Source organism: Narcine bancroftii, chromosome 5, assembly GCF_036971445.1.
Source record: "Narcine bancroftii isolate sNarBan1 chromosome 5, sNarBan1.hap1, whole genome shotgun sequence".
Classification (NCBI taxonomy): Eukaryota; Metazoa; Chordata; class Chondrichthyes; order Torpediniformes; family Narcinidae; genus Narcine; species Narcine bancroftii.
The window spans coordinates 169,314,201-169,336,417 of NC_091473.1; the positions used below are offsets into that span (position 1 = coordinate 169,314,201).

At 41.9% G+C, this 22,217-nt stretch overlaps 1 protein-coding gene and 1 long non-coding RNA gene across 25 annotated transcripts in view; one reads left to right on the forward strand and one right to left on the reverse strand.

Annotated features, from left to right (window-relative positions):
* Nucleotides 1-22,217, reverse strand: part of cacna2d3a (calcium channel, voltage-dependent, alpha 2/delta subunit 3a) — a 732,424-nt gene that overhangs the window by 578,042 nt on the left and 132,165 nt on the right. The window contains exon 1 of one of the 21 annotated variants that reach the window (XM_069939678.1): nt 9,193-9,288. The exons of 19 other annotated variants lie outside the window; for them this stretch is intronic. In XM_069939678.1, the coding sequence (XP_069795779.1) occupies nt 9,193-9,196 (4 nt within the window). In that variant the 5' untranslated portion in view covers nt 9,197-9,288. Of the gene's footprint in view, nt 1-9,063; nt 9,289-22,217 lie in introns of those variants that run through there. One more of the 21 variants, XM_069939681.1, reaches the window with a different exon arrangement.
* LOC138764168 (uncharacterized) overlaps nt 9,384-22,217 on the forward strand; it is a 56,680-nt gene continuing 43,846 nt past the window's right edge. For all 4 annotated transcript variants that reach the window (XR_011358024.1, XR_011358023.1, XR_011358026.1 and 1 more), the window contains exon 1: nt 9,384-9,471. This is a non-coding gene — a long non-coding RNA (uncharacterized lncRNA). The remainder of the gene's footprint in view (nt 9,472-22,217) is intronic.

Sequence of the window (22,217 nt, forward strand, 5' to 3'; positions counted from 1 at the left end):
CTCACGGTGTCGAAGGCTTTGGTGAGGTCAACAAAGGTGATGTAGAGTCCTTTGTTTTGTTCTCTGCACTTTTCTTGGAGCTGTCTGAGGGCAAAGACCATGTCAGTAGTTCCTCTGTTTGCGCGAAAGCCGCACTGTGATTCTGGGAGGACATTTTCGGTGACACTAGGTATTAGTCTATTAAGGAGAATCCTAGCGAAGATTTTGCCTGCAATGGAGAGCAGCGTGATTCCCCTGTAGTTTGAGCAGTCTGATTTCTTGCCTTTGTTTTTGTACAGGGTGATGATGATGGCATCACGAAGGTCCTGAGGCAGCTTTCCTTGGTCCCAGAAGAGCGTGAAAAACTCATGCAGTTTGGTATGCAGAGCTTTGCTGCCAGCCTTCCAGACCTCTGGGGCCGGGGGGGGGCGGGGGGGGGGGGAATTCCATCCATACCTGCTGCTTTGCCACATTTCAGTTGTTCAATTGCCTTATATGTCTCTTCCCGGGTAAGGACCTCATCCAGCTCTAGCCTCAAGGGTTGTTGAGGGAGCTGGAGCAGGGCGGATTCTTGGACTGAGCGGTTGGCACAGAAAAGGGATTGGAAGTGTTCTGACCATCGATTGAGGATGGAGATCTTGTCGCTGAGGAGGCCTTCGCCATCTGAGCTGCGCAGATGGCTTTGGACTTGGGGTGAGGGGCCGTACACCGCCTTTAGTGTCTCATAAAAACCCCTGAAGTCGCCAATGTCGGCGTTAAGCTGGGTTCGTTTGGCAAGGCTAGTCCACCACTCATTTTGGATCTTCCGGAGTTTGCGCTGAAGGTGGCTGCATGCGAGACAGAAGGCTCGTTTTTTCTCTGGCCAGGAAGGCTTTGCAAGGTGAGCCTGGTGGGCAGCTCGCTTCTTTGCCAGCAGCTCCTGGATTTCCTGGTTGTTTTCGTCAAACCAGTCCTTGTTCTTCCTGGAAGAGAAGCTCAGTACCTCTTTAGTGGATTGCAGTATGGCCGTTTTCAGCGGATCCCAAAGGGTTTTCAGGAGACGTGTCCGTGAGGCAGTTTGCATCCTGGAGCTTTGCTTGGAGGTTTGCCTGGAAGTTTCCTCTTACTACGTCTGACTGCAAGTTTCCAACATTGAACTTCTTTCTGGGGGCTCCACTGTTCTTGAACTTTGGCTTGAAGTGAAGGTTGAGCTTGCAGCGAACAAGCCGGTGGTCAGTGTGGCATTCCGCGCTGGGCATGACCCTGGTGTGGAGCACATCTCATTTGTCTCTTCCTCACACCAGAATGTACTCCAGGAGGTGCCAGTGTTTGGATCGGGATGCATCCAGGTAGTCTTCAGGCTGTTTCTCTGCTGACAAGCCGCTGTTCTGCGCAGAGTTCCAACAGGAGGCGCCCGTTGTAATTGGACTTGCCGACACCATGCTTGCCAAGGATTCCTGGCTATGTTTCTGAGTCTTTGCCAATGCGAGTGTTGAAGTCGCCAAGGATGACAACCTTGTCGGCTGTAGGGGTGCGTTGGATGAGGTTGCGCAGATCAGTGTAGAACTTGTCCTTTTCTGCTGGTTCCGCCTGAAGGGTTGGAGCATAGACACTGATGAGAGTGATACGTCGCTTGTTTTGAAGGGGGAGTCGCATGGACATGATTCGGTCAGAGTGGTCTGTCAGGAGGTTTTCACATTTGGAGGCAATGGAGTTCTTGACCAAGAATCCAACACCAGATAGGCATCGTTCAGCCTGAGGCTTGCCAGATCAGTAGAGTGTGTAGCCCGCGCCGTGTTCTTGGAGGCTACCTACATCTGCAAGGCAGAATTCGCTGAGAGTGGCTATGTCGATGTCGAGTCTGAGGAGTTCATGTGCGATGAGGGCAGACCGACGTTCAGGTCGGTGGCTATCAGCCTTGTCTATCATGGTTCTGATGCTCCAACATGCTAGCTTGAGTTTGTGTGCATCTTTTGAGGGGGAGGACGTGGACCTGTCCTCGGGCCTGCGCAAAGGAGCTTTTAGGTGGAGTGCAGTGTGCGCAGTACTGGCCCCACCCTTTACACCCATGGTTCATGTGCCGTGGCCAAGCAAGCTGGGACGTGGCAGCGAGGTCCTTGGGTCGTAGGTTTTATATCGGAGTGACCTTCTCCTATGCAGGTTGCCTAACCGGGCTGAAGAGGCCTGCCTCCTCTTTTAGGTCGAACCATTTCTGGAGATCTATGACCGCTGTCCCCAGTTAAGGACTTTGTTAAAGGCCTTACTCAAGTCTATGTACACAATATCCACAGCCTTTCCTTCAGAATCAATTGTCATGAACATATCATGAAATTTGTTGTTTTTTAAATAAAGTTTTTAAAAATTTGTTGTTTTGAGGCAGCATCACAGTGCAAACATTTAAATAAACCACATTACAAAATAAATAAGAATTGTGCCCGAAAAAGTCAAAGTGAAGCAGTGTCTGGGGTTTATTATTCATTCAAGAATCTGATGGCAGAAGGAAAGAAGCCGTCCTTGTGCCGCTGAGTGCTCACCTTCAGGCTCCTGTAGCTTTTTCCCCATGGTAGCAGAGTGAAGAGCGCATGGCCTGGGTAGAGGGTCTCCTTGAGGATAGAGGCTGCTTTCTTAAGACACCGCCTCCTGTAGATATCCTTGATGGAGTGAAGACTGGTGCCTATGATGTTGCAGGCCGACTTAACAACCCTCTGGAGATATTTCTTACCGAGCCAGCCAGAATTCTCTCCACAGTACAGCTGTAGAGGTTTTAGAGCATCTTCAGTGACATACTGAATCTTCTTGAGCTCCTCACAAAGTATAGCCACTGGCGAGCCTTCTTCATATTTGCATCAACATGGCAGCTCCAAGACAGATCCTCGGAGATGTTGACATGCAGGTATTTGAAGTTTTTGACCCTCTCCACTGCTGACCCCTTGATGAGGACTGGTTCATGTACTCATTTCCACAATCATCTCCTTAGTTTTGCTAATGTTGAATGCAAAGCTGTTGGTGTGACACCACTCAACCAACTGATCTCTCTCCTGCACCCTTCCTCATTGCCTCATTAGCATTCCTGGTAATCTCTTTGAAAAACTCCATAAGATTTGTTAAACCCGACATACCACGCATAAAGCCATGGTGACTATCCATATACAGGTACACAATCCCTTTATCCAGAACCCTTGGGGTCAGTGTGTTCTGAATTTCAGATTTTTCCAGTTTTCAGGACAAAAGCCAACTGCCCCAGATTTAAGCCCAGCCGAATTGTGCTGCCATATCCACACCCTTTCAGTCGCACTGGCGTCTCTCTCCCAACCCTCCTCCCCAGCCACCCAAGTCACGCTGCGTATCTCCCCCCACCCACCTGAGTTGCGTTGCCTTCTCTCCCCTCCGCCCACCTGAGTCGCGCTGCTGTCTCTCTCTCTCTCCCTCCGCTGTACCAGCACCAGTAAAAAAATGTTGGTTTTTGGAGATTTTGGTTTTCCAGATTTTAGATGTCCGGATAAAGCATTGTGTACCTGCACTTATATATCCAATATGTTAGAACAGTTCCAATAACTTACCTAGTACTGATGTCAGGCTCACCAGCCTTTATTCAGCACTCTACTAGAATGCCAGAATGGATATGACTTAAGGTTATTTTGGACCAGTGAACTTCTGGAAAACTTTATTATATTTGAGTCATGGCTGATATCCAAGAACAAGATTGCACTAATGTAGAATAAGAGCATATATTGATTGGCAAAACAAGTAGTATAGTTCAAGGGTCAGGCCAACAAACAATGCAAAACCAAGAGACATGATACCACCACTTCCTCCTGGTATTTCAGCTGCACGAGTTTTGCCTCAAATGGAATATAAAAATAACCTAATCAACTGAATTACTGTATAAATACAGAAGATCTGAAGGCTTTGGTGAGGGTGCAGAAGATAAGAGAATAGACCCAGAGAAAATGGACTTGATTTACAGGGAAAGTCTGTGGGGAGAGGATTGAGAGAAGCTGTTCAAAATAATGATGGATGTAGACAGAGCTGACAGAGGAAATGATCCATTTGGTGGCCAGCTCAAGATTTAAGAGTTGGCATCCAGAATGTACGTGATTATATAGTCGAGGAAGAGTCAATCATTGATTACATCATGGAACTGGATCAGTTCTTACAAAAACTAAAGCACAAGGCATCAGAGAAAAGGTGGAGAAAGAGCACTAGTTACAACACATGTATCAGCAGTGATACAAAAGGCTGTTGTTCTCTGATTCAATGATCCAATGAATCTAAAATGGTTACTGTTGAAAGACTACAGCTGTGACACAGTATTTTGAGGTGGTTTGGGAGGAATTGCTAGAACAGCTTGAACACACACATTTTAAAAACACAGAATATTTGCAGGACATTTGCAGAATGCTTTTTGCAAGAGGCAACAAAGTATGGACATAGAGCTTGCCTAGGAGAGCATGTGATTTTTTCAGGCAGAGACAGAACAGCTCTCAGAGAGGGAGGGAGTGAGAGAGAAAGAGCCACAGAAATCAGATCCAGAGGGACAAGCTGGTAAACGTTGGAAGGCTGCCTGGTCAAAGGAGAAGACTGGTGGGGTGAAAGGTGACCTGAAGGAAAGAGGATCATCTGGAGAACCCTGAAGGGGGAAAGTTTCGTCAGCAAGACTGATTGAGAAGGAATCAGTTGTGGATGTCCTGGAAAAGGAATCTCTCTCTGAAAACCAGCAAGAACCCTCCTAAGTGGTAACCATTTGCCTATTAAGCACCAAAGCCTGGCAAACTTTATTAATGCTAACTTCTGTGCACAGTACAAAAATTGCCTGCAACCAGTGAGATTGGACTGTGATCCAAAGAAATTTTCTAATCTGAAATATATATTACACACACCTGCACTTAGTATTAGAGGGAAGGATTAAGTGGGTTAGGTAGGTTAAGTAATAAGTTAAAGTTTAATTCTGTTTTCTTGTTCAAATATAATTAAAAACTACTTGTCTTTAAGTAACTCTGTGTTGTGGTGCATATCTATTGCTGCTGGTTTTGGGGGTCCTCTGGACTCCGTAACACAGCAAAACAAAAAACTATGCAGAACTCCCTCATGAAGATTCAAGGGCTGAAGACAAAATGAAAATAGACAGCTTAACTCTAGGTTTGACTCTGTGCTCTACATGTGGTACCTCGAACTGGCAACTTAGTCGAGGCATTCTTCTCTCACAGCTCACAATTTGAAAACTAGAAAATTGTCCTTTAATTTTCACATTCCTTCTATCCAACCAGGGTACTGTTTTATTTCTCTTCTAATCACTCATAAGGCTGTTTCACCTCTGGTTCCTTCCTCTTCCATTTCTTCCTTTTATCTCATATTCTGCCCTTCACTCTGGTTCTCTTTCCAGTTCACATCTGTGGCTTCCATTGCTGATTTGATCAAGCTTTGAGTTTCTATGTCCAGTTTCTGGCTCTTGTATCCAGGTTGTTTCCTTTTGTCCTGGAGCTAAGGTCCATTGTTTTCTTCACATGGCTCTTGTCTAGAGATTGTTGCAGTAGCATCAGCCTTGTCTAAACCAGCAGTATTTAGACAAGGCTGATAAACTGGCAGATGGGGAGGAGGTGATTTCAAAAACAGCATATTGCTTGCATAATTGACGAATCCAAATCATGAGAGTGCTAAATTATGTTTCAGTTTAAGTATTTTGAGTCAGTTTTATATTAATGGTTTACCAAAAGCTTTAACATGTATTGGCCACATGATAATTGTAAGGATTGAATATGTAATCATTTAAAGATGTTAACATTATAATATGGGTTCGATTAAAAGTGTTAGTGCTGTTCTAAATGGTCGTAATTTAAAAGTGTAAATTATATTGACCACAATTACAAACAGTTTTATAAAATAAATTTAATGTCATATAGTTAACTCAATATTAATTATGGTCAATATCATTTTCATATTTAAATTACAAGCCATTCCTCTTCTGTCCCTTTCTCGCCCCTTCTGATCTACCCAGGTTCTCATGCTCCCACGCTTTTTCTCACCTTCTCCCTCCCAGGCCCTTGTTATCTCATTTCTATTCCCTCCCCAACATTTCCCACACTCCACCTACTGGTTCCCCTTCCAGTTTTCCTCCCATTCCCATCTGCTTTCCATCTAACCCTAATTTGGTTCCAAAGTTCATTTTCATTTCTTACCATATTCCATAATCTGCAGCCCTTTGTCACCTCCACCTGTCACTTTCCAACCACTGCTGCTTCCTCTCAACCTGAATTTATCTGCCAAATAACCCCATCCCCTATTGTTTGCCAGCTCTTTCCCCATCACACACTCATCTCTTCAGCTATCTGCCTTCTTCAGATTCACTCCAGATGAAGGATCTCGACCCAAAACATAGGCTGTCCATTTTCCTCCAGACATGCTGCCTGGCCCATAGTGTTTCTTGAACAGTTCATTCTGTGCTCCAGACATCCAGCATCTGCATATCTGTGTCTCAAAATTACAATCAGCATTGGAAGAAACAATAGTTTTCTGGCATTCCAAGAAATAACTTACAACCTACAACATAGGATCATGGTTAATCGATTGAAGCAATATATTGGCATAAATTGGTCCTTTCAAGTGAAGCAACACTTCACGTGTATACACAGGAGTAACCAACTGTATACAGTGCTCCTTTAGTGGCCTTCTCTGCATCAGAGAGACTGAACGTGGATTGGGAGATCACTTTGCTGAGCTTCTTCGCCCTGTCCGCATCAATGACAGGGATCTCCCAGTAGTCAACCATTTAAATTCTGCACCCCAGTTCCATACTCATATCTGTCCATGTCTTCATGTACTATCTGTTATGAGCCAAGAGGACCCCAAAATCCAGCAGCAACAGAAATTCACCAAGACAAACGGTGACTTAAACAAAAGTTGCTTTTAATTATCTTTGAACATGAAAACAGGATCAAACTTTATCTTATTACTATTAACTTAACCTAACATAACACCCCCTTCTAATTCTAAGCAAATGTATATGTAAGTTCAGAAAAGTTCTTTGATTCACAGTCCAATCTCACTTCTAATTCCTCCAAGTTCACTGGTTGCGGGCAATTCTTATACTGTGCACAGTTCACCAGTCTTTGGTGCTTAAAAGGTAAATGGTTACCACTCAGGAAGGTTCTTGTCAGTTTTCAGAGAGAGATTTGTTGGTTGCTGGACACAAACTGATTCCTTCTAATCAGCCACATCAGTGTCTTGCCGAAGAAACTTTCCCCATCAGAGTTTTCCAGATGATGACCCTTTCTTTCAAGTCATCACAGAGTTCCTTTTTGTTTCTCTTATTTCAAATTCAACATTAGGCAGCCAGTTCTCTTGCATGAACCAGAAGGTCTTCGACCAGGCTGAACTAAGTACTCACAACCCATCTTCCAAATGGGGTTTTTCCACAAGCTTGCCAGCTTGTCATGTTCCAGTCCCAGGTGCTGCTGAACTGTGGAACTGAATTATCTCTCTCTCTCACTCACTCAGGGAAAAGTCTGTTTTTCTCTCTCTGCTTGCAAAACCACATGACCCTCCTAGAACAGCCAACTGCTCTCAGACAGCCTATGGCTCCAAACCTAATCATCTGAGTTCTTTCATCTGTTGCTTTCCAAAACAACAATCTATCACTGCAGTTTCTATAAGCACTTGCCAAAGCTTTTGCAAAGGCACATGGAGTCGGCCTGTCTGGCTTGAGCAGAACTCCAGTATTTTAAATGACATATGTTTTGAAATGTTTGTATGTGACCTACACTAAAAAAAACATGCCACAATTTATCTTCTTTAAAACATACAATGCAAAATACAACATAATCTGTCATGTATCCCACCATGACTACCCGTAAATTGGAGGAACAACACTGGATTTTCCGTCTGGGCACTCTCCAGCCAGATGGCATTAAAATTGACTTCTCCAGTTTCTGCTAACCTACTCTCCATTCTTTTTCCCTTCCCTTTCTCTTCTTTCCCCTAGCTCTCTATCCCTTCCCTCTCTATTCACAGAGCTGTCCCTCCTCCCCCTGCTTGCTGCTGTGCCCTCCCTCCCTTAACCACCTATTGGAACTGTGCTACTACCCCTACCCCTCCTCCAAACCATTTTGATCAGGTGTCTGGCTACATTTTTCAGTACTTTGATGAAGGGCTCAAGCCCAAAATGTTGGTTATATTCCTTTATCTTTGCTATGTAAAGTACACTGTTTGACCCACTAAGTTTCTCCAGCATTGTGTTTTTACCTCAACTACAGACTTTCATGTTTTACTTCCATGTTTCTCGCTCCAAATTCCTGCAACGCAGCTCCAATTTTCCACATAAACACCTGGTTGGTGTAGTGGTTAGCGTAACGCCTTTACAGTACCAGCGATCGGGACCAGGGTTCGAATCCAGTGCTGTCTGTAAGGAGTTTGTATGTTCTCCCCGTGTCTATGTGGGTTTCTTCTGGGGGTTCCAGTTTCCTCCCACTATTCGTAGGTTAATTGGGTGGCAGGGGCTCGTGGGCCAAAATGGCCTGTTACCGTGATATATGCCTAAATTTAAATTTTAAAAAATTTAAATGCCAAGTCCCGAGCTCCAGTCACACTCCTGGCTCTAGCCACATACCCAACCATATCCCTGATCCCCTGCCTTAGCCACCAACCTAACCAAGGTTCCATCCACAGAGGAAACCATGTTCCTGACTCCCAGCTACTTTAACTGCACTCCTATCCATGATCTTGATGCTTGGTTCTGCTGTACATCCAATAACCAAATATTCCCTGGAGTGGAACTAATGGAAAACTGTTCAACCTACAGTGTCTACACTTCAGTGCCAAGATCATCCAGACTTCAAATAGTGCCTGTGTTTTTTCATGCACAAAAACCCAGATCCAAGCCATTCATTTACTTGACTCCTTTACAGATAGTATAGGCATTTCACTCAAAATGTGCAAGACAGAATTCCTCTATTCTTTGATTTAGTAATAAAAGCATTATGCATTTCCTTTTGCAGAAATCAAAAGTACATACGATACATTTTATGTCCTTCTATACTATCATTTGAAATACTTATTTTGCACAAGATAGCTTCAATAGCTGTAAAAAAAGGTTGCTTTCTGTTACACTACCTTTATGAAAAGAAACAGACCAGCAATCAGTGGTTAACTTTTTTTTTCATGAAGAAATGCATGGACTCCTGGCACAGATACAATATAGAAATGCATTTGCCCATCAGAAGGTTAATATTTTTAGCATACTCATTTTTTCTCTTTCATTTCACTTATTTATCCACTTATTCATCATTCCGATAGCTTTAAGTGCTCAGCTGGTTTGTTCTCTGTAAGAATCCTAATGGTCCATTTGCACTGTTTGCAAAGGGTGTCATCAATTTCCTAGCAACCAGCCATGATACCTCCTTTATGATTCGCGTGGTTCACTTCATGTGGTCACACAGAAGCAGCACACTGAAGGAATGGTGAAGGCACGGGCTAGGCAGGGGCTCATGCGACACCAACTTTAGGGGATCCTACCACTTGGTAAGAAATTCATACACCAGTTAATGACATTGCTGCTGGTTAATGCTTAAAGCCTGGCTGCCTGTCCTGAGAGTGCAGGGCCTGATCATGTATCTTGGGTTGAGGATCAAGTTGGAGTAGGCTGTGCCGGTCCTTTATAAATAACTGCATGAGTTGTTGTGGTCAGACTTCACTCCAAAATAGTTATTTTTTTAAAAAGAAAATGCTAATAAAAATTCTCAAACTAAACTAGCTCTCCCTTCAGACTGAGATGCAACCCAACAGTACAGCATGAGGAACTGCCTGAAGTTTATTGGTTCACTATTTTGAATTTGGAGCCATGCAGGTGCCAATAGGGCTGTCAGTGCAGGGCCAAATGTCAGGGCTTCTGGGTGATGAGAGAGCAATTGCCATCACAATAACCAGGGACAAGGGGAAAACACAGAAATGCTGGAGTAACTCAGGACTCACAGCCAGTGCCAAAGCTCACCAAAAAATGGCAACAAGGAGGTCTCGGAGCTGCCAAGATGCCAGCGCGGCGTTCCGGTGAGCTCCAGCAGCACTGCACCCCCGCTCACTACGTCCATAGGAGGTAAAGATGAATAACCGACAATTTGGGTCCGAACCCTTCTTCAAGGTAACAATTAATCTCTCACACGGTTTCATAACAGGCATCCCAAAATCTGAATATCTGTTATATTGCCACCTTCAAATTGTGGGGTGTCAGTATGCATGCCATATCCAGGGCAAGAGGTTCCATGGACTAGAGAGCTAGAAGGAAAAACAAAGGACGTGAACCTTGGAGTGGAGCCAAGGATTATTATAGAGGTCCCCGCCCGAGGACGCCAAGGAGGGTGTCTTGACAATGGGACCCCTACAACCAAACCTGCAGTAAATCCCACTGATAGCTGTTTTCTACAAACTCCCAAGGCAGGGTACCAGACTTTCCCATTACCCTCTATTCCAGCTGTCAGTACAAAAATAAGAAACACAGATCTACTAGGTGCAGTGTGTTTGGTGCCCCGCCTGCTCATGGCAATCAATCCAATACCCAGCCCAGTGTGCTGCAATAAAGCGGTGCAATTAATGCATTTGCTACTCAACCAGGTTTGATATAATAAATCCAATGCCATGCTCACTTTGATCTAATGAATCCAGTGCAAAGATTAAATCTAACCAAGCTCAATGCAAAGAATCCAGGGAGATCCCCATGAGTTTAAGGTAGGGGTCTCCAAATGGTTTATATTGATCCCTGGGGCTCGATGGGACCATCCAAGGGGTCAACAAAAGCCAGGGGGTTGAAAGGAGGTCGATACCACCGATGGGGTGATCGATAACATTGGGAGGGTTGATTGAAAATAGCGCCAATGGCAGTATTGGCCAACCATTCATGAAAGCAGTCTTTTGTAGCCACCATGTTGTATTTGATTTCAGCCTTTGAATTAATTTAGAGCGAACGGGAGGACGGAAAGAGATATGTGTTCTTTGTTTATATACATGCAATTGTTGAATATTTTGGACCTCTTTTTGGGATAAAAAGGGGGGTAGACTTTAAAAAGATCAAACTTTTGATCTCATTTTTCAAAGCTTTGGGAGATCAGATGGCCGTGACAAGGTGGTATCTTCATGGTTGGGGCGTTGGTAGCTCAGATCCACAGTTGGGAGTTTGGATGAGCAGGCTCGGAGTGAGAGTTCAGATGTTGGGGTGAAGATCCACCTTTGTGAAATCGGATGGGCAAGCATCGGGGGCAAGGATCCGCAGTCAGAACATCAGGAGAATGGATGGGTGTGTGGCTGAGGCCAAAAATCAGGGGGTTAACTTTAACAGGGGATTGATTATTACTCAAGTATATACTGTACCTATGTTAGCCCACCCCCATCCAGCACCGCCTTCCCCCTCCGCTGTCCAGTGCCGCCACCCCATTCTGCGCCACCACCCCATTATGCAGCACCATAACCCCCTCTGTACAGCAGCACCACCTCGCCCTTCAAGCGCCACCACCACCTCCCCCCTCCCACTCCATCCAGCATCGGGATTCCGTGCCTTGGGGTTCATGAGGGATCAAATATTCCATGAAGTGGTTGATTGTCTAAAAGATTTGGGGACCCCTGGTTTAAGGCAATGAATGAATCCAGAAATTTGAGTGAATCTGGTGATCAACCAGTTCTGGAGAAAAAATGTGAAAGAAAATGCATGAATCTGATGATGAATTTAACGGGATATTAATCCAGGGAAGTTACTGAATAAATTTGGTGCTGAGTGGTTCAAGGGAATTTATCAGATGTCATGCCTGACATGGTGCTACGAATTTGATTTATAGACATACACCACAGTAAAAGGCCATTTCGTCCCACATGTCCTTGCCACCCAATTTATACCCAATTAACCCACACCCCTCCTGTAAGTTTTAAACAGTGGGAGGAAACCGGAGCTCTTGGGAAAACCCATGCAGACACATGGAGAAGGTACAATTCCTTTTGGACAGCGTGGGATTCGAACCCTGGTCCCAATCATTGGCGCTGTAAAGGCGTTGCACTAACCGCTACACGAACTGTGCCCCTCCAATTTGGTTCAATGAATGATATTTTGCCAGGCCTCTGAGAGACAATGCATCAGATACTGTACAATTAATGAATGTGCTTCAATCGAAGAATCAGTGCAGAACTTGCATCACTAAAATGCATAAATCTGATGCCAAGGCTCTCTGAGACAATATATTAGGGAAAATGAATGGAGCTGATACTGAGTCCAGCCCAGAGCTGATGTTGAGTCCAGTTCAATGCAATGACATGAATCCAGTTCAGGGAATAAATCTTGCATCAAACTCAGTTTCACCTAATAAATCTGGTGCCATGAGTGAATCCAGTGCAGAGCCTAACATGGTGGAATGAATCGAGTATATTAGTGCTCCAGACCCCAGCTAGAGTCACTTAATGAATCTGCTGCAACAAGATCCATACAGGCTCAGAATTGGAAGTTGTACAATCCAATGAGTTGTGCTTATTTTATCAAGAACAGCTTTACGTGGGTTTAACCGACTTTATTTTTCTTAAGATGCTTCAACCGACTTCCAACCACAATCCCTGTCCAATGTCACTTCCAGTTTCCAGCCATCGCACACATTGCATGCTGGAAAATGCAGTTCTTATTTACACGCATACTAACACAACTTTTCCCTTTTAAAAAAAACAAAATCACAATACTACGTCTACATAGCAAAAGCATCTGTATTCCATGGTCAGCCTCTTTCCACCAGTTGCACATTAGGGTGACTTCTGGCTTCACAAAGTCATTCAAGATCATTCAGGGTATCTGCAAGATTCAGCTGAAGTTCAGGAATCTGTGAAGAGGACTATTTCTTACCCTTCCTTTTCCTGTTTTTCAGCAAGTTCACGAACAGTCAGCAGTAGCTGTTTATTTTGCTATTGCAGTTCCTCAACATTACGATAGGTCACCAGATTTGGAGAAATCACTTCAGAGGGACTGCTTACGTCAGCAGAACTAACTTCATCTTCACGTAAAATACGATTTCCTCGCACATCTTCTAGTTCCATCAAAAGCACCCTATTCTGCTGTGAAAGATCTGACACTTACATTTTGTATCTCTGATCCTCCCTGTTGAGTAATGAAGCACGCTTATTTACCTCATCAGTGCATTTTTCTAAACTGTGAATTTCCTTCATGGCATCTTCTAATGTAGCAGAGATTTGCCAGATTTTTGCACACCTTCATATTCTTCACATTGGCAGAGCTTTCATCTCCATTTAACTCTTTCACAATTTCATCCAAATATTTATTCACTCTCTTATTTACCTCTTTTGCCAATAGTAGTTGATCTTGGCTTCAACATCTCCATTATTCAACTCTGTGAGCTTCATTCCAGGCTTCACAATCTTGCACACAGCTGCTGCAGTGGGTGACGTAGCTGCCAGTTCTTCTTATGAGAGTGTGGCAGCTCCTTTAAGCTTTGGAGTTGAAAGCAGGTGGTTTGCATTTTCCAATTCCTTATCATGAAGAGACTCTTCAAGATGTTTTTTTAAGAGTTCAGATTTTTGTATCGATATATTCTTATCCTCTAATGCAGCTGTTCTTTCTCTTAGATGCTGCTGAAGCCACTCACTAGAGTCAAGCTGAGTTTCTAACTGTCTCCAATGTTCTTCTCTGCTGCCATGTCCCTCTTCAGCAGTTCATTGGGGAAGTTCAGTTTCTACTTCTGGCAATGTTTCTTCATTGTTTGCTGCAGTTTCTGTTCAGCCAGTTCCAGACGTTCCTGCAACTGTCTATTTTTGTCTTCTACCTGGCATAAGAAGGCATCCTTATTTCCCAACTCATTTTCCAGTTGGTCATTCATGTCACGTAATGAGGTTGATTCTCTTGTAGATTAAGGTATCGCTTCTCCAATGTAATTATCCTTCCTTCCCTGAGTGCTGTGTGCTTGTATTCAGTCCGTGAAGCCATTCTGAAAACTCTTTCACCAGGTCGAGCTCTTCACATGCACTCAGACCTAATATTGGCTGCACTCCCCTTTCCACAATCAGTAGGTGTGACTTTAGATGCTGCCCTTTGTGTTTGAAGGCCACCATACAGCCCCCTTTTACTGGAACATTCTCTCCAGTGTAGCCTGTCACTTTTAATTTCACAAGAATGTACGGTGAGGGTCTTGTAATTGTCCACAATAACAGATTTACCTGGGCTTCGGTGTCTAGCTTCAATAGAATTACTGTCTCATTCACATGGAATGGAATGATCCATTCCATTTTTACCACCAGCAGTCCGTAGTGAATCCACAAAGAATTTCCCCATCTCTTCATCTGTGTATACTTTTCTCTTAGTAACCCCTGCTTTGCAGCACTTTGCAAAATGATTCTTCTTCCCACATTTATAGCTTGACTTTCCATAGGCAGGACACACCTTTGCAATATGTCTACCTCTGCACCTATTACATTTGCTGTTTGAGCCGACCTCTTTGCTTTGCTGTAGTTTTGGGAAACTCCTGGTGCTCTGTTATCATCGCATGCACTGTTGTGTCTATCCTGTGCTGCTCCTTAACTTGAGCGGTCTCTGTTCCCCGTCACATATTCACAGCCTTTTTCAGAGTCAAATCTTTTTCTCGCAACAGTCTTTCGTCCATTATCTGGGATAGCGCAAACTATTCTGTCTTTAATGAGTGAATTTTTCAAAAATCCATATTCATCGGTCTTACTCCATGTATGAGGCTCGGATAAGTATTGGTAAAACCTCATATCTTGTTTCTGGTCACAGGAGAAAAACTTGAATCTCTCATGTGACATTTTTACTTGGAACAAAACACTCCTCATCCCACTTCTGACACCATATTATGTTCATTCTTTCAAGAATTACTTTACATGGGTTTAACACTTAATCGACTTTATTTTCCTTGAGTTGCTTCAACCGACTTCCAACGACAACCCGTCCTATGTCACTTCCAGTTTCTGTTGTGCCCCCACGCATTGCATGCTGGGACATGTAGTTCTTATTTACACACAATTAATCAAATGCAAACTGCACATCAGGATTTTGGGGAGATTACTTTAAAGGTGCAGGCACCAGCAGCTGTACTGTCATGGTGGTAAGCCTCGTTTGCTAACTAGGAAGCTCACTAGGAGATAATGCATGTCAGATTTGTACTGGGTATCAAAAAGTTGTGGCTTTCTGGCTCACCAGGCTCATATTGTCCTGGCCAGGCCTAGTTCAGATCCTATTTTTATATCTACTGCTGATTGTCCATGCAGAAGGAAAATAACTTATGGACTTCAACAAACACTGAGTATCCCATCAGATGTTCTCTGCCCCTATGGATTTGATATGGACCACATCTTGTGCAGGTGCACAGAAGGACTGTAGAATAAATAATTTGAAAATGGATGGGTATTTTTTGGCCAAATTTCTTACTCTTACACACACACACAACTCTGCTAACTGCTTTGTCCTAAAAACATCAGGAATCAAATCAAGTGCATCTCATGTGGTCTCTGAAGCCTATTTCAGTATTCAATAAGATTATGGGTGAGGAGATCCTGACTGATCCTCCACCTATTCAACTTTCAGAACCAATCCCAATTTCCATTCATTCCCTTAGTGCAAAAATCTATGGATCTTTGGCTGAAGTATTTGTAACATCCTAGCATCAAATCCCTGGGCTAGATCATTTCAATGATTCACATTGTTTCAACAAAGAAATGCCTCTTGACAGAAGTAGGGATGAGAGCAGCTTTCACTATACATCTCTAATTGCCATTGAGAAGGTGGGTATGGTCCAACATCAGTGGCATCAGTCTTTCTGGTGAAGGTTCTCCTGTGGGGTCAGGAGTTCAACGGAAAGAAATGTGATATATTTCTAAGTCATGATGGTGTGTATCTTGGCAAGGTCCATAAATGATCAATGCTACAGTAAACTTGACAGTTACAGGCCTATTTCTAGCTTTGATTTCAAGCTTGAGCTTTGGCAGCCATAGGTGACTGGCATCTGTTGGCACATGGCAAATTGTACCACAGTGAAACCAAGGTCAATACTGCTTTCTATTTTATTTTCTCATGCACCTCTCTCCAACCTTCTGCACTTGAACAACCTCTTTCAGAATTCAACTACTTGGTGTGCTTTACCACTTATCTTCTCTTTGCAGGAAAGTTCATCCCTCTAAGAATATAAATAAACATTAAAAATCATTTATATGAGCTGAAAGGGGAAGCTTGATCATTTATGCTTACAAATTTATGGTATATATTTGCTTTCCTTTAATTTTCTTGGGATAAATAAAACCAGATGAAAGAATTTAACAACATTTAGCCATGTGTGGATATTGGTCACATACATATGGAGGAATTTCAGTGGCAGGTCTGATGATCTGGAAAAGAATCAAGTCATCCTCTACACAAAAAAAAACTTAAATTTTAATTTTGAGATAAAATGAAAATGGTTTCAACTCCTCAAGCCTGTCCTGATAACTAACAATTTGATATTTTCTATAGGTTTTGATACTAACACAAAGCCCAAGACGCTTGTCGAAAGAGTGAAAAAACAAAAACACTGAGTTCCATGGACTGAAGTAACTCCCATGCTGGCACCACGATTTTGCTACATTATAATTATTTTGCTCCAATGGGGAATTTATTACTCCTCTAAACAAAGTAATGACAACAACTTGGCACTATCTCATCAACTAATAATCTAAAATACTGTACCCATTATTAATCATTTTTTTTATCAACTTTGTTCAGATTCATTTTGTATTTTAAACTCTGAAAAGATAGAAGAAATTAGCCATTAGAACGGAATGGAATCTTGTACCCCGTAAATATTAACATACAATATTTTGTTTGAGCTGTAATTACTTTAGTTCAAGTTTATTATCATATCATTGTACATATACAACCAGACATAATACTGTTTCACCAGACCACAGTGCACACACATACAAATACAATACACTTCTCGCACAGCACATAATAATCACATTCATAAATAAAACTATAATATAAAATAAATATTCAGAAATATTCTGAATACTTTAATTAGTTTCTTTTTTTTTTACTTTAAATTCTATTAAAAAATGTTCGGGCCACACCGAACATATTGAGGGACATTGAGAGATTATTATAGTGTGACAGAATATAGATACATTTTGGGGAGGTAAATTGGGCAGGTTTTAGTGTAGGTCACATACAAACACTTTAAAACAGATTTTATTTACAATATTTTATTTACAATGTCAGCCCCAGAGCTTTTGCAAAAGCTTTGGAGAGTACCCAAGAGACTTCACTAATGGATTGTTGTTTACAAAAAGGCAACAGATGAAAGAACATGTCAGAGCCGCATTTTGTCTGAAGTGGAACTTACTGTTCTAAGAGGTTCTGCAAGCAGAGAGAGTCAAAAAGACTTTTGCTCTCTGAGAGAGAGAGAGAGAGAGAGAGAGAGAGAAAGAGAGAGAGAGAGAGAGAGAGAGAGAGAATTCAGTTTTACAGTCAGCAGCAGCAACTGGACTGGAACAGGACAAGCTGGCAAGCTTGTGGAAAACCCCATTTGGAAGACAGGTTGTGAGTGCTTAATTCAGCCTGGTTAAAGCCCTTGAGGTTCATGCAAGAGGAGAGGACTGGCTGTCTAATGTTTCACTTGAAATAAGAGAAACAAAAAGGAACTCACTGGTGACCTGAAAGAAAGAGGTTATCATCTGGAGAACCCTGAGGGGGCAGGTTTCTTCGGCAAGACACTGATGTGGCTGAATGAAAAGGAATCAGTTGTGGGTGTCAGCGTACAATGAACCTCTCTCTGAAAACTGACAAAAATCTTCCTGAACGGTAACCATTTACCTTTCAAGCACCAAAGCCTGGTGAACTTTATAAATGTTCAATTCTGTGCAAAGTATATGAATTGCCTGCAACCAGTGAACTTGGAGGAATGAAAAGTGAGATTGGACTGTGAATCAAAAGAACTTTTCTGAACTTACACACACACATTACATACACATGCGCTTAGAATTAGAAGGGAGTTGTTAGGTTAGTTAAGTCAATAGTGATAAGTTAAAGTGTGATTCTGTTTTCATGCTTAAAGATAATTAAAAGCAACTTTTGTTTAAATAACCATTTGTCTTGGTGAATATCTACTGCTGCTGGGTTTTGGGGTCCTCTGGGCTCGTAACAGTACAGGCATTATTTTAATTTATTTTTGTAACATTCAATAGAAATATGAGTTTGAAAATAAGGAATAAACTTGGCTCTGTCCAAAAACATCCATCCCACATTTCTACTTGAGCCTTATTTAAATGTAAACCATGTCACCAAATCAGTACATCAGAATGAGGGGTGTAAGAAATGGACCAGCTACCCCTAAACCTGCCAACCATTCTGAATGAAAAGGGAAAATAAAACTCTTGGAAATGCCCTCAATCAAATGAGCAGCATGCCATAGTTGTACTGGGGGGGTTTGGAGTTGACGAAATAAAGCATACTGAACTTACGTACCATCTTCCCTATCACGGTCTGCTTTCCTTCAGATCTCCATCCCCTTTCCTTCCCCTCCCCATCACCTCAACTTTTTAAAAATCTTCTACCCTTCCATATATATCTATCTATGACCTCTTGCTTCTTAGTTTGTACTCCCTCCCCCCCACCTCCCCAACCCTTCTTCTATTCTCTCCTCCCCCTAATTTTTTATCCAGGCACCTGCCTGCTTTTTGCTCGCAGCTTGATAAAAGGTTCAGGCCTGAAACATTTACTTCCTATAGATACCTTGTTACCTGCTGAATTTCTCCAGCCCTTTTGTGCAGTGTACTTCAAATACAGCAACTGCTGACTTTCCTTTTTAATGCTGTACTTACTTCCTGCACCCATTTTGAGCAACAACTCAGTATGATAATTAAATTTTAAATCTACAATTTAAATCCAACAAGGAAATTGTAACTTCGTTTGCCTATTCAAGAGATTTTTTCTTGGGTAGGAGGGGGTTCATAAATTGAAGGACCCACATGGAAATTGATTGAGAGAAATGTCCAGTTGCAAGTTAAAATATCCACCAATGTTCTTCAATTATTACACTTAAATTGCTAAACACTTAATAATAATTACAATTTTCACATCATCAATGATTTGGCTATCTCATAAACATATTGGGCATTCAAAAGGTGTTTGCTGGTTTCACAGAAAACATGTTTTGAACATTAAATAATCTATTCAACAAATAAACATACATGTTCTCTGCCTGTTATGTCAATTCAGAAATTGACTGGTCTGTTGTGAGTTTCAGAAAAACACCTGAAAATTTATCAGGAGATTGGCCCTAGGTTTTATTTGCTGACTTTATGGAAAAGAGATGAATGTTCAATAGAGAATGACTTCAATTTAATCTTGGTAGGAAGGTCAACATTTGGTGTGATGCCAATAAAAGCAAAATCAAAGCTTACATCCTCTCAACAATGCTGAGAAAAATGTTTTTTTTTCAACAGATTGTAGAAGGATTATTACACTGAGTAATAACAATGACACTGTACATAGAACAAGAAATAGGTCAGTATCAAACATGAAATACATATATAGTCAAAATTCTAACAGCAGTTTATAATTACTTCTCTGAACTCTGTTACAGTTCATTTGGCTTCCTCAATCCGTCAGCATTCAATGCTGTGTTGCTATAGTTTATCAGTTTGAGGATTTTCGTAAAATTTTCTAGTGGCATTGCAATGCAATTTGCCTGTTTTCCAAAAGAAAGACAAATCAGTCACTTTTTGTGCATAACCTTAATCTTTGTGTCAGGAGGAATCAGCTAGATCCTAATAAGGTATCACATTTTGATACAAATAAATATATTTTTAACTTATTGAAATTTCAGTCCAAAACTTCATCAAATACATTCATGTATTGCCACAAAGGTTGCTTAAAGTAAATAAAAAGTCAACAGGGCCCACTGGTCCAATTTGCAAATGTCAATAATAAAGAGTTCAAAATAAATCTAAGAATTAACATCCCCTTCCTTCAGAGTGTTTAACTTTAATACTAATTAATGTTTGGACATAATCTGATTGCCAATTCCCCTTTGAGTTAACGCTTTATTGAAAGAGCAATTGCAAAATGGAAATAAACCGACACAGGCAAAAGGTCCAAAGAAATTCAATCAACAAACAACTGAAACAAAAAAATGTAAATGCATTTACATTGAATACTGCTTCACCATGTCTCATAAACTCATTGAACCCCCCCCCCCACTTCTTCCCTCAGTCACCTTTCCCCCAGCTCTGCTCACTCTGTCTGTCTTTCTCTCTCTTCCCTTTTACCTTGTCTCCTTTCACAGAGCCAAAATCATTTCTCACCATTCTTCTTATCATATCCAATTAACACCTATTGACTGTTGTCTGGACTCCTCTTCAGTCTTTATTCAGATGCCTTCCTGTTTTTTTGCTTATATCTTTAAGAAGAGGTCAGGCCTGAAATGTCAGTCATATATTTTTATCTCCTATGTACGCTGAGAGACCAGCTGAGTTCCTCCAGCATTTCTGTATGTTTTTATTTCTAATGGGACATCAGTATAAATTCTGCTGTTGTCTGAGTGTCGTTATCATTCACCCAATCCTCAAGGTAGTATTTCCAGCTAGACTCAGAAAAATATTACATATTGTAGCGGTATGCTGGTGGGGGAGGGGGGGTGGGTGGAATGGGCAGAACCAGCACCAACACCTCCATACTCATAATAGCTAGACACAACAGGCTGGCAACTAGCCACTACAGTATAGTGACTTAGCAGCACTCTTAGGTCTTCTGAGATGCCCTGGCCTACTCAACATGCCTGATAGCACATCAATAAATGACTTTTACTCTTCTCTGGCTGAAACCTGAGGTGTGGTCTTGTTATTTATCTTATTTCAACTTGATGCATATGTCCACAACTTACATCTGCCACAATATTCCCACTTGTTCTGCTAGAATTATGCCTTCTGATGACCACTTATTGAAGAGCTTATGGGAAATTATGGTGGTGAATTCGACAGTGCAAGAGGTAGAGGGGCGGGGCTATCAACAATTTATTGTTATGAACATGTCACAAAATTAATTGTTTTGCAACAGCGTTATAGTGCAAATATTGTTATAAATTACAGTTAATAATAAATTAATTATGGAAAAAGATGAGAAAGTGAGATAGTATCTGTAGTTCATTGTTCATTCAGAAATTTGATGGCAGAAATAAAGGAAGAAGCTATCCTTGTGCCACCAGTGTTTGTCTTCAAGCTCCTGCACCTCCTTCTTGATGGCAGCAGTGTAAAGTAGTGAGGGTCCTTGCAGACAGAGGCTGCATTCTTCAGACACCATCTCTTATAGATTTCATCGATGGAGTGAAGATTGATGCCCATGATGGCGCTGTCAGAGTTCACAGCTCTCTATAGTTATTTTCCTGTTCTGTGAATTGTCACACACCAGACAATGATGCAACCAGTTGGAATACAAATGTCTTTGGTAACACACCAAATCTCCTCCAACTCCCCATGAAGTATAGCTGCTGGCAAGTCTTTTTCTTGATTTCATCGACGTGGAGGCCCAGGACAAATCTTTAGAAATGTTGACACCCAGGAATTTGACACCACGATGAGGACTGGTTTGTGTTCTCCTGATCTTCCTCCCTCCTGAAATCCACACTTAGCTCTTTGGCTTTGCTAATGTTAAGTGCAAGGTTGTTGTTGTGACACCACTGAACGAGCTGATCTATATTCATCCTGTACACTTCCTCATTGCCATCTGTGATTCTGCCGACGACTGTGGTGTCATCTGCATACTTTTGTCAATGGCACTTAAATTGAGCCTGGCCACACAGTCATGGCTATAGAGCAAATAGAGCAGTGGGCTAAGCACACAACCTTGAGGTGCACCTCTGTTGATTGTCAGTGAGGAGATGTTGTTTCCAATTCATACTGATTGTGGCCTTCTGAGGACTGTCAAGGATCAATGAAATAAAAATCCCATTGTTTCTCCTTTAATGAAAATGAAATTTATGTTTTGTGTTATTAATGAACATGCAACACATGACAAAGATGTAATTTCTGAGATTTATATTTGCCCTCTTTGTCAAAATACTGCCAATCATAACAATGGCAGCAGGGCCATGGAAACATCATTGCTCCTATAAGCGACATGATAGTCTGACTTGGACATTTATTGTGTCTTTATTTTTCCTGAGTCAAAAATCTGGACTGAGCTACTTTCCAACATTATGGCAGCAAGCAAAGGGACAGAAAAAAACCGATTTGGGTAGGAATTATTATAACAG